This window comes from Chiloscyllium plagiosum, unplaced genomic scaffold (genome assembly GCF_037043375.1).
Source record: "Chiloscyllium plagiosum isolate Xiang-an unplaced genomic scaffold, Cpla_swu_hap1 HiC_scaffold_45, whole genome shotgun sequence".
Classification (NCBI taxonomy): domain Eukaryota; kingdom Metazoa; phylum Chordata; class Chondrichthyes; order Orectolobiformes; family Hemiscylliidae; genus Chiloscyllium; species Chiloscyllium plagiosum.
In genome coordinates, this window is record NW_028270183.1 from 10,318,916 (window position 1) to 10,331,855 (window position 12,940).

At 44.7% G+C, this 12,940-nt stretch overlaps 1 protein-coding gene across 2 annotated transcripts in view; it reads right to left on the reverse strand.

Annotated features, from left to right (window-relative positions):
- The window catches only part of best2 (bestrophin 2), a 36,702-nt gene extending 27,628 nt beyond the window's left edge, over positions 1-9,074 (reverse strand). For both annotated transcript variants that reach the window (XM_043694901.2, XM_043694899.2), the window contains exons 1-4: positions 9,020-9,074; positions 4,784-4,917; positions 3,991-4,205; positions 1,915-2,009 (exon numbers count right to left, since the gene is read on the reverse strand). In XM_043694901.2, coding sequence (XP_043550836.2) covers positions 1,915-2,009; positions 3,991-4,142 — 247 coding nt within the window. In that variant the 5' untranslated portion in view covers positions 4,143-4,205; positions 4,784-4,917; positions 9,020-9,074. The remainder of the gene's footprint in view (positions 1-1,914; positions 2,010-3,990; positions 4,206-4,783; positions 4,918-9,019) is intronic.
- Positions 9,075-12,940: the final 3,866 nt, after the last annotated feature.

The window sequence follows — 12,940 nt, forward strand, 5'->3', positions numbered from 1 at the left end:
CATCTGCCGTGGCAGGATACGAACCCAGGTCCCCAGAACATTGTCTGGGTCTTTGGATTAACAGTCCAGCTACTAGGACACTGCCTCCCCTAGTATGCTACTTGTGGTGCCAATGTGGCTAGGACACCTGTGGGGTAATTGAGGAGTGGTCTTGAAGAACTGGAGGTCTTTTTCCCCCAGCAAAGTAATATCTCAAGCTGTAGAGGGTGGGGGTTGGAGATGGAAGGTTAGGTTGGAAGGAACAAAGAACTTCACTCTGTATCTGAGCCACTGCATGTGCCCTAAAGTGGCGTGACAAGGGGGACTACCCTCAGGAATTAGACCTTTTGCTCAAAAGGTGCCTTGTCAAAAGAATCTTCATTGTTTTTGGGTAAATGCACCTCCCGTTACTGTCACCCACGCTACACAGCAACATCTGAGAGTACGGATGCCAACGTTTATTTGTACCCCATCAATTTCAAGGGATAACATGATTCTTTGATTGTGATTGGGTGTCTCCCCCCCAGACAACCCATGGCAGATTAATTCCTTTTTTGAATTCTACATCTACCTGTGAAGGAGGGGAATTCTCTCTGATAGCCCACAGGGAGTTCACAAAGGGGACTCCACCTTCATCATTTTGATTTGATTTGATTTGATTCATTGTTGTCACATGTACCTAGGTAGAGTGAAAGGTTTTCCTTTGTGTGCAGAACAGGCAGATTGTGCCACACAGAGATGATAGGACAGAGCGAGGAATACCATGTTATAGCTGCAGAGAAGGTGCACAGAGAGCGAGATCAACATTAAATTTAAAATTTGAGAGGTCCATTCTGAAGTCTAATACCAGCAGCAAAGAAGCCTATTTTCACCCACTCCTTCCTCTTGTCCATAAGCTCTGAAAGCAATGGCAATGCCGCCTTGGATAGAGTAGACCTGGAGAAGGTGTTTCCACCAGTAGGACAGACTAGAACCTGAGGGCACAGCCTCAGAGTGAAGGGATGGCCCTTTCGAACTGAGATGCTGTGCAATTTCTTCAGCTGAGGGGGGGGGGGGTCAATCTGTGGAACGTATTGCCGCTGAAGACTGGGGAGGCCAAGTCATTGAGCATCTTTAAGATACGTATGTTCTTGTTCACTAAAAAGATCAAGGGTCACAGGGAGAAGCCAAAAGGTATGGTGCTGGAAAAGCACAGCCTGTCAGGCAGCATCCGAAGAGCAGGAGAGTCAACATTTCGAGCCTGAGCTCTTCATCAGGGAGAAGCCAGGGAGAAGCCAGGAGAATGGGGTTGAGAAACATATCAACCATGATCGAATGGTGGAGCAGTTGCAATAGCCGGATACTGCTCCTATATCTTGTGGCCTTATACCAGCTTCCATGGGACAGATGGGAGACCAAATCAGGCTCCTGCAGTGTGCACTGGATAACCTTTATGAATGATTAGAGGGGGTAGGGATATTGTGCCCAATATGGCTGCCATGGCCAATCACACATCTGGAGATTCTAAATGCTCAGGAGGACGGTGAGTACATCCAGTCTTAGTGTCATTGTAGTGGTTGTTGCTCACCACAATACTAGCCCACCTTCCCCAACAGCAGACCTGTAACGATAATTCCTGTGGAGTTACGTTGTCGCTGCTGAAGTTTATAAAGAGCAGGGGTGAAAGGTCACAGAGGGCTTGTTCACAATAAGCCCCAAACTGGTGAACCTCGGGCCAGAACAGTTGGGAATGGTGGAATTTGGAATCAAACCTTTAATTAACGGAGACCATCTCCAATCTACTTCCCAATTATTCCCAATTACAGGACAACAAGGCTCAGAGGATTTAGACCAGATGGTGAGATCAGACAAGCTGATGTGTCCAGACATTTGGGAAAAAAGTTGGGGGAACAAGAATAAAGCAAACAGAAGAACACAAATTAAGAGTTAACCTACCAAGTACAAAAGCCATAGGGATTAGGTTAGCATAGTGATTGCAGTACAGTGCCAGTTTCTCAAAGTATCTCTTCTGCTCTTCCATCAGCACAAACCTTTTGCAGCAATAAAAATGAAACGATAAATAAAAGAAAACTTTAAACCAAATTAACTATTTTTTCATTACCAGCCTCCAACCAAAGACATTTATATGAGGAGACTATTCAGCCCCATCATAGAGCAACCCAAAACTAATCTCATTGCCCAGTGCACTCTGTCTCGACATTATTCTGTACCTAACATGTATGCACCTGTACCTTAAATGGCATCTACCCCAACAATTTCCTTTGGGAAACATTCCAATACTCCTCTGCATCGATGTTTTTTTCCCAAACTTGTTCGATTCTAGAAAGCCAATTTACAAAGGGTAGCATTGGAGCTAATTTTTACCCATTCTTACATTTATTTACAGTGTAGAAAATTACAAGCATCCGCCTCCTAACTCAACCACACCACAGTTTCAGTCAGTGTCTCCTAGTATGTGCTCTAGCTTACCAGTAGGGACAGGATAGGCTGAAGGGCCTCCCACCATGCTTTAAGACTCGATGTGAAATCCCAATTAATGCCACTTGTATATAATTAAACATAATTGATAACCAGTGATAATAGCACAGCAGTTACGATGGGCTGAATGGTCTCCTTTTGTACCATAATAATTCTGTGATAAACAATGAACAATCTCATTTGTTCTGATGAAGAGTAATGTAGACTCAAAGCTTGCTGCCTCTCCATGGATGCTGCTTTAACCCGCTGTGATCTCCAGGATTTGATGTTTACAGTAGTAATGTCACTCTGTGTATTTTCTGTCAACGGGTCCCTAGGAAACCATTCAGTCATCTCTGCATCCAAACTCTGAGAACATCCAGGACCAATTTTCACCTGGAATGGAAGCACCCTCACTTCATCTCATATTTTGAGGAGAGTTGAATGTAGTTCAGGGAGAAGAGCATTTCTGAGAGCTCACATGGTGACAGAGCCAAACCTTCCAAACCTAACTTATTCCAAACTTATTCTGGCTTTACCTGTGTAAGTTTATGTCCTTGTTGATTCAGTTTTGTTTGAGCATATTGCTGCTTTATCTGGAGATTGAAACGATTTGGTTCCAAATGCTGGTGTTTCTTGATCGGACATTCTTGTTAACCCACCAACTTCACAAGGCAACAATTAGGGTGAGCAGATCTTTCTCAGCCTCCAGACACATTCCAATCAGGAAGGGGAGAGCAAAAGAATTTGAAGCATCTCGAAGCCCCCTCTCTCCCTTTCCTCCTCTGCTCCTCACATCCTCAAAAGCTCATCGATGTGGACCCAGCATCTGATGGGCAGCTGTATAATAAATGCCAAAAGCCTTCCCCTCCCACACCCTCAGTGTTCCGACTGCCTCTAATTCCCATACACTGAATTTCACCAAAGATCCTTAGGGAGCACCTTCTAAACCCACAACCTCTTCCATCTAGAAGGACAACGGCAGCAGGTACTTGGGAACACCACCATCCGCAAGTTCCCCTCCAGGCCACTCACCATCCTGACTTGGAAATATACCGCCGTTCCTTCACAGTTGGGTCAAAATCCTGGAATTCCCTCCCTCCCGGCATTGTGGGTCAACCCACAGCAAGTGGGCTGCAGTGATTCAAGAAGGCAGCTCACCCACACCTTTGCAAGGGGCAAATAGGGATGGGCTATCAATGCTGGGCAGCCAGCGATGCCCAAGTCCCAGAAATGAATTTAAAAAACACAATCATTCTTCATGTAATAGTTGAACATCAGTGAGCTATTTGGACATGAGGGGGCATCATATCCAAACTCACACCTTCTAACATTCCACTTCCAGCATCACCCAGAAGGTCAACAATTTGCCTCTTCCTGAGCACTGGGTCTTCAGGGGGACTCAAACAGCCCATGGCAGGGTTTGCTCAAGTCACTTACAATCCCATGATTCTACCTTGATGCTCAGTACCATCAGGTCAGACTTCAAAAACCATGATGGAACGGTGGATGGCACATGGTAGGTTACACAACTCCTGCAGGATGGTATCTAACCTGTAGGCAACACTCAGGACTGCATACATGAAGGAGAAGACGAGGAACTCTTTGTAGAGGAGTTTATAGATGCTTCCCTTCCAGAGAACCAGCAGTTTGGAAAAACTGCAAAAGCGGACATTAGCCACTCGTGCTGTGTAGGTGATGGTCATCCCTTGAGTTACCAGAGACTCAGTATGTGAGCGACAGTCAGAGAGAGAGATGGAGGAAGCTTTCTGTAGGAGGTAAAGGAGAGAGAAGTTTAGATACCTAGAAATTCAAAGCTACAGAACTAAAAGATCAACGCAAACCATGTTGGAGATCACACAGAGCAACCGAGTCATAAAGCACACTGTTAGGTACACTGCAACAACTCACAAAGGCTCTTTTGCAGTACCTTCCAAATCCATGACCAACTGGAAGCACAAGGGCAGCAGAAGCAATGGGAACACCACCACTTTCTGCAGGTTCCCCTCCGAGTCACAGTCCTTGGGTCAAAATCCCTTTCCAACAGCACAACGGGAGTCCTTACATTACACATACTGATCAGTGAAGCCGTATTACAGGTCAATTGTGATCTAATTGAATAATAGAACAGACTTGAGGAGCTGAATAGAATTGCACCTCTAATGACAGTGTGGGTCCACCTACAGCAGGTGGACTGCAGCAGTTCAAGAAGGCAGCTCACTACCACCTCCTCAAGGGCAAATAGGGACGGGCAGTAAATGCAACACATGAACAAATAAATATTTCTTGTAAAAAAACAGGAAAAAAGGAGGAGAGTTCCTGCAAGAACCTGACAAATCAATCGTACCAATGGCTGGAGATATTTCTGAGAGCACTGGAATCTGTATCTCAAAAGCTGTTGACCTTCAGTAAATCAGGAGATCCAACTGAGATTCAAACTTGTGATATCCCCCTGCACAGCCTCAGACTGACTGAAAAGACCTAGGAAAGAATAGAAAAAGAGTTTTAGTTTTAAAAGCCATGACAAGCAATCAAGAAATCGTCCTTCATGATCCCACCTACCCTTACTACTGTCCTCTCAAAATAACATAAATCTCATACCTGGGGGGGGCTGTCTTCCAGTCTCTCAACAACATAGCTACTCGTCTTCAGGATGGAGGGGACAGAAAAGGTTCTAAATTTTGGGAGGAGGAATGAGGGCAGGTAACACAAAATTATCAAATATTTTCCAAGTGATAGGAAGGGTTCAGAGGGAATTGGCCAAATGCTGGGAAATGGGATCAGATTGGTCATGTTGCGGCTGGACAGGACATTGGTTAGGCCACTTTTGGAATATTGCGTGCAATTCTGGTTTCCTTCCTATCAGAAGGATGTTGTGAAACTTGAAAGGGTTCAGAAAAGATTTAGATTAGATTAGCTACATTGTGGAAACAGGCCCTTCGGCCCAACCAGTCTACAATGAACCTTCTGAAGAGTAACCCACCCAGACGCATTTCCCCTCTGACTAATGCACCTAACACTTTGGGCAATTTAGCATGGCCAAATCACCTAACTTACACATCTTTGGACTGTGGGTGGAAACCCACACAGACACTGGGAGAATGTGCAAACTCCACACAGACAGTTGCCCAAGGCTAGAATTGAACCTGGGACCCTGGTGCTTTGAGGCAGCAGTGCGAGCCACTGTGCTGCCCAAGGTTGCCAAGCTTGGAGAGTTTGAGTTATAGGGAAAGGCTGAAAAGGCTGGGGCTGTTTTCCCTGGAGCATCGGAGGCTGAGGGGTGAGCTTATAGAGGTTTATAAAATCATGAGGGCATGGATAGGATAAATAGACAAGGTCCTTTCACCAGGATGGGGGAGTCCAGAACTAGAGGGCATAGGTTTAGGGTGGGAGGGGAAAGATATAAAAGGGACCTAAGGGGCAACCTTTTTACATAGAGGGTGGTGCGTGTATGGAATGAGCGGCCAGAGGAAGTGGTGGAGGCTGATGCAATTACAACATTTAAAAGGCATCTGGATGGGTATATGTATAGGAAGGGTTTAGAGGGATATGGGCTAAATGCTGAGAAATGGGACTAGATTAGGTTAGGATATCTGGTCGGTATGGATGAGTTGAACCGAAGGGTTTGTTTTCGTACTGAACATCTCTATGACTCCAGGGAAGTCTGCAGGATTCCTACAGCATGTAGCTTGGAAACCCATATCCCTTTAAGATAAAGATAAACCTTTTCTTACTCTTTCAACTAGACTCTGATAATGCATTGTTTGCATATCATGTACGAAGTGTTCCTGCAAATGCATAGGGCCTCACTGAGACTGTTCCTGGAGTATTATGTCCAATTTTGGTCTCCCTGCCAAATGAAAGATTTACTTGCCATAGAGGGACTACAGCAGAAGTTCCAATTCCTGGAGTGCCCTATGTGGAGACACTGAGGAGACTGGGTATGTTTTCTCTAGAGTTGAGAAGGTGGTCTCCTTGAAGCATTGAAAATTCTTACAGGGCTCTGCAGGGTAGATGCAGAAAGGACACATTCCCCTGGCTATATGATGATGTAGGAATAGGGGACAGAGTCACAGATTAATGGACAAGGAGGTAAGGAGAAATGTCTTCACGGTGGTGAATCTTTGGATCACTCTAGCCCAGAGGGCTGTAGAAGTTCAGTTATTGAGTCTTAGCGAGTTTTGAGAAGATTGAGTCTGTTCAATACAGAGACCAATAGATTTTTAGATACCCAAAAATGTTGGCATTGAAGTAGATGATGAGCTGTGATCTGGAATCAAGATCCACTCCTGTTCCTGTGTAATGAAGAGGTATTATATGGTACTGCATGGTTCTGCCACTCTCACCAATCTTAAAGGGTTAATCCACTAAACAGTTGCAATACAGATGATTTTTTTTATTGATAAGCTAGGAACTTTATCTGTGTACTACGTTGTATTTCACATCACAACCCTTGCTGACTGTTAGAAATGCAACGCACTGCTGGTAATCAGCTTACTGAAGCCGAGTCAATATAAATGTCCCCAAACTCCTTTTCAGTGTATCTGAATGACACTCTGACCAATATATAGTCGATACAAAATAAGGGGAATAATCTCTCCTTTGGCTGGTCGTGTAAGATTGGCATTTTCGGTTACAGCCTGCTCATTATATACTTCTCCTGATTTCCATTCATATTGCAAGAAATGTTGGAAGAATGACTTGTCCAAAATTGCCCAATTCCCACTATCAGACAAAGTTAAAATACACCCATAGTCTGGTCAGATGCGCACAGTTTCAAGTTGCAATCACTCTTATTAGAAGACAATGTATCTATGATTCAGGGTTCAACTTTAAACCTAATTAACAAATCAAACAAAGGAACTCACACAAACTTCGTTGCAGAGTCTGTTACTTATTTCACATAGCTATTATCTTCTCCCACATTCACTCTGCAGAGGTGCAGAGATGTTCAATAACCTGGACAATCAACTCCGAATTAACCCGAGGTCGCACACTCTATTTAATCCTGAACTTGCTCAAAATCAAACCTGAGAATAGTTTAATATTCGTGAAAGAAGCTTTGTTGCAAAGCTATCAGATTTGCAGATGGATGTCACAGGTTGCAGTGAGGTTAGGGCTGTTGCAATAGTTCAGTGACTAAATGCCTCATTCAGAACAAGACAGAGGAACATAGGAACAGGAGTAGGTCATTTAGCCCATTGAGCCCTCCCCACCAATGACCTGACAAAGGGCCGACACTCAGAAAGCTTGTGATTTTAAATAAACCTGTTGACTATAACCTGGTGTTGTGTGACTTTTGACTTTGTCCATCCCAGTCCAACACCGGCACCTCCACATCATGGCTACCATTCAGCCTGAATATGGTTGATCAAACACTTTTACCCAACCCATCCCCATTACCATGTACACCACCAGTAATCAGAAATCTATCAATCTCTACCTTAAAAAGACTCAACAACCAAGCTCCCTTAGCCCTCTGAGGTAGAAAATTCCATCCGTTCGAAACCCTCTGAGTAAAAATAAATTCTCCTGACCTCGGACCTAAGTGACATCCCCCTCTAATTTTAAGTTGTGTCCCCTGGTTCTTAACTCCCTAATCAGAGGAGACATCTTACCTGCATCTACCCTGTCTCTCATGTTATATATTTTGTAGGTTTCAATGAGATCACCTTTCATTCTTCAAAACTCTAGAGAACGCAGGTTGAATTTGGCCAATCTCTCCTTACAGCCATCCCAGAAACAAGCCTGGTGGACCCTCATTGCACTCCCTCCGTGGAAGCATGGTCTTTCCTGGCAGTAAAATCAATGATAAATCTGAAACAGGTTTCAGGTTGGATCCTGATCCTGGTCCGATTCCTCAATTTTATAAACACGCGTCCAAATCCCTCTGCCCCCTCCATATCTTCTCCTGTATTTCTCCATTTCTGGCCTTTGTGCGCCCCTCACTTCCTTGGCTCTACAAATGGGCCACCTCATGCCTTCCCCGTTGATCTAATCCCCAATCTGGAACTTTCTCTTCATCCATCATCTCCTTTCCCATCCATCTAATACCTGCAAAAGCTTTGGTCACCTAAAATGTCTTTCCTTTGTCTGGGTGTCAGTTTTATCCTTGTCGGATCATAGGGCATCACTGGATGCTTTGCTGCATTAAAAGGTGCTATGCAAATGCAACATGTTGTTATCCGGTGCCAGGACTGGGAAAAGTAGGATGATCCCATAAAATGGCATTGGTCGCTCCAAATAGTGCTAATGTTACCAGGTAGAAGGATTGGCATCCAATCACTGCATTGGCAGAAAGTGCCCCCATGAAGGCATCAAAACGGGACAGGATATCCCTCACCCCTCCAATACATAGCTGGATGTGAAGCCTCCACTAGTCCATCAGCCCGCTAGGTCCACGAGTGAAATAGGGCAGCCCAGGGCTCCCTCGCCCTTGGCGACTGAAGAACAGTGCACATTGCATTGACATGGGACAGGAGTGTCAGAAATTTTACATTTCCAGACCCTTCGTTGAGAATCCTGATGTGGTGGCTTTTGCAAAGTTAAAGGTCAGTTGGCAAAAGTCAAACCGTTTTCCTACCGTCACACAATTAGCCTTTGCCGGGCGCTGCAGGAACAGTGTTGAATGAAGTTTTCTCTCTCTCTCTCTCTGTCTGCCCATCGCAAGGGACTAAACCTCCCCAGCACTTTAACAAGGCAATTCGATTCTCACTCTGAACGACAACATTTCGCTCCGCCTTCAGCTCCGCCTCCAACTTTACCAAAGTTTTGATCTCTTTCTTTGCAAGAGAGAATACATCCCCCATCCGGCTCCACACCACCGGAGATACTGTTGTTGGCGTGATGTGGAGGAGCCGGTGTTGAACTGGGGTGGACAAAGTTAAAAATCACACAATACCACACTATAACCTCCCATTGTGTGATTTTTAACACTGTTGGAATGGACAGTTATGTCCCAAGACCTGTTAACCTCGCTCTCACTGTATATCTAAAGTGAAGTTGAAAACCATTCAGTTGTGTGTCAGAGGACGTTTTGGATATAAAAATAAACTGGTCAAATTTTAGATTAGATTCCCTACAGTGTGGAAACAGGCCCTTTGGCCCAATAAATCCAAACCGACCCTCTGAAGAGTAACCCACCCAGACCCATTTCCCTCTGACTAATGCACCTAACACTACGGACAATTTAGTATGGCCAGTTTACTCTAACCTGCTTATCTTTGGACGTGGGAGGAAACCCATGCAGACATGGGGAGAATATGCAAACTCCACACAGTCACCCGAGGCTGGAATTGAACCCGGGTCCCTGGCACTGTGAGGCTGCAGTGCTAGCCACTGTGACACCCCATGTAAAAGTTGGGGAAATTCAAATCCTTTTATTCAAAGCAAGAAGTTTATAAAATACTGAGGGGTATAGATTGAGTTAATGGCAGGTGTCTTTTACCTAGGGTGGGGGGATTTCAAAACTAAGGGACACGTTTTAAAACTGAGTGGAGAGAGATTTAAAAAAGACACGAGGGGCAATTTTTACACAGACGGTGGTACCCGTATGGAGTGAACTTTCCGAGGCGGTGGTGGAGTTAGGTACAATCACAACGTTTAAAAGACATTTAGATAAATACATTAATAGGAAAAGGTCTGGTAGGAATATGGGCCAGGAGCAGGCAGTTTGGGATTGTGCTTGGCATGGTTGGACCGAAGGGTCTGTTTCTGTGCTATATGACTCTATGACTGTAGAACAGTCTGGCATTCTGTACATGATCTTGCCTTGTTTATAGCCCCTGTTGTCCCCTTTGCCTGGATAACAGTTGGTGTTTAGTTAGCAATAAGTCTCAAGAATCCTCATCCCCTCAGATTTGTATCCCCAATCCCAGTTTGCATACATTTTAAAAGACAGGGAATTGTTTCTGTTTGAAGGGGGAGGTCCTCCATTTTAATTATGTTTCATCCATAGATTTATTTCTACTTGGAATTTCTACTCAGCCCTGGGGGGAGCAGGAACTCTTTTGCAGAATTTAAACCTGGCTTTCTCTCTCCTGCTGTCAAGCTGTCCTCTACTTTCTGTTCTCGTTGTCACAAATGAGTTAAATAAAAGAAAGAACTGCAGATGCTGAAACCAATGCAAAAATTTCTGGAGAAATTCAGCAGGTATGGCATTAGCTGTGTAGAGAAACAACAGAGTTAACATTTCAAGTCCAGGGACTCTTGCTTTGAGACATTTTCAAATCAATCTGTTCAGAGATGTTATTACACACCTACATGGGTCTTGAATCCAGGCCTCCTGGTTCACAGCCATGGACACTACCTCTGTTTAAAAGCCCTTCAAACATTGACTAGACTACAGTGTGGAAACAGTCCCTTCGGCCCAACAAGTGCACACTGACCCTCCAAAAGAGTAACCCAACCAGACCCATTTACTTCTGACTAATTGCACCTAATACTATGGGCAATTTAGCATGGCCAATTCACCTACCCTTCATATCTTTGTGACTGTGGAAGGAAACCCACGCAGACACAGGGAGGATGCGCAAACTCCACACAGACAGTCACCCGAGGCTGGAATCAAACCTAGGTCCCTTATCTCTGTGAGGCAGCAGTGCTGACCACTGAGCCACCATGCCAACCCTGATATCACTTTGATTACAATTAGATGAGCTGTTTCAGAGGTGTCAATGTTGGGCAACCTTATATCTTTAATTAGATCTCTTCCCCATTCTACCCAACACTTGAAGCAAAACCCTTGAGTCATTGTGTTATTTACAATACAGAAAGGAAGCCATTCTGCCCAACACGGCTCCATGTTAGCTCCTCACAGGCCAGTCAAATTGGTCCATTGTGTTAAACAGGAGCTCCTCAAAGAGAAACATTGGTTTGAATTCAAGGATGGGACGAGGGTGGCACATGAAGCGAGCATTTGTTATCCAACCCGAATCACCCTTGGGAGCAGTTAAGGGTGAACCATGTTGCTGTGGCCCTGGAGTCATATAAGGACATAAGCCTGCCTTCCCCAGAGGGCTTCAGTGAACCAGATGAGATTTTTTTCAACAGAGCTCACTGCCAGTATCACTGAAATCAACTTTGGATTTCAGATTTAAATCTTCTCAGTTGTTGTGGTAGGATTGGAAACTCTGTCTCTAGGCCCATTGCTGGGTTGCTAACCCAGTGACATTTGTCAACTGGTTATTCTTGTCCCTGTAATAAAGCATTGGGAGAATCTTGAACACTTTGACACAAGGCCAAGGAAAATTCTTTAAAGGGAGGTCGAGTTCCTCAATGGGAAAGAACAACTTCCGTTTGCGTTGCAATGGTTTGTCAGATCCTCAGCATGTCCCAAAGAGTTTATTTCACTGTCACTGGGTCAGAATCCTGGATTTGCCTCCCTCAGGCCATTGTAGGTCTAACCACAGCACATAGACCACAGCGGTTCAAGAAGGCAGCTCACCACCACCTTCTCAAGGGGCAACTAGGGATGGACAATCAATGCTGGCTCAGCCAGCGACGCCCACATGCCATGAGTAAAGTTACAAACAATTGCAGTAACGGAAATAAGATCTAAAGTGCTGGAGCAACTTCGGAAGCTGGGCAGCATCTGTGGAGAGAGAAACAGTTTAACGTTTCGAGTCTAATATGACTCTTCTTCAGAATTGAAGTCAGTGTTTTGTGCAGTCCATTAGCACGTAGATCATTCCTGAGTCCCTACATAGTCATAGAGTCATAGAGATGTACAGCATGGACCAACCCATCCATGCTGACCAGATATCCCAACCCAATCTAGTCCCACCTGCCAGCACCCAACCTATATTCCTCTAAATCCTTCCTACTCATATACCCATCCAAATGCCTCTTAAATGTTGCAATTGTACCAGCCTCCACAAATGAGACAATTGACAATAAAAGACACAGTTGAGGGATGAATGTTGACCGAGAGTAAGTTCACAAGGACTCAGAAGTTGTCCTCTCCGATGGTACGTTCATTTCCTGAGTAAGGCACTGAAGTGGTGGCCTCGATGATGCACTGAACTCTGAGAATGGGACTTGGATTTGCAACCTGACTGGGGGACAAATTGAAAGAATCAGAAGAGAAAAGATGGAACTTAGCCTAGAGAAGATGGACCGAGTGGCCGCGTCATTTATCAATTATTCAGCTCTTGACAAAAAACGGTCTGAAAATAATCACAAAGAATTGCAGATGATACAAATCTGAAACACAAACAGGGAGTGCTGGAGAAACTCGGCAGGTCTGACAGCACCTGTAGAGAGAAAACAGAGTTTATATTTCGGGTCCAGTGACCTTTCACCAGAGCAAAAGCTGGCCGTGAGGTCTTCAAAATGATTGTGATCAGGCAGGACAACGGTGGGGCAGAACCGCAAAATGGACGAGCTACGGTGGACTGAAAGGCTTCCCCAACTGCAATTATTCCGTGAGTGTCACAGCTTTTGGTGGGATCTTGCTGTGCACAAGATTGAATGCACTGTTATGACTGCTGATCAAACACCAACT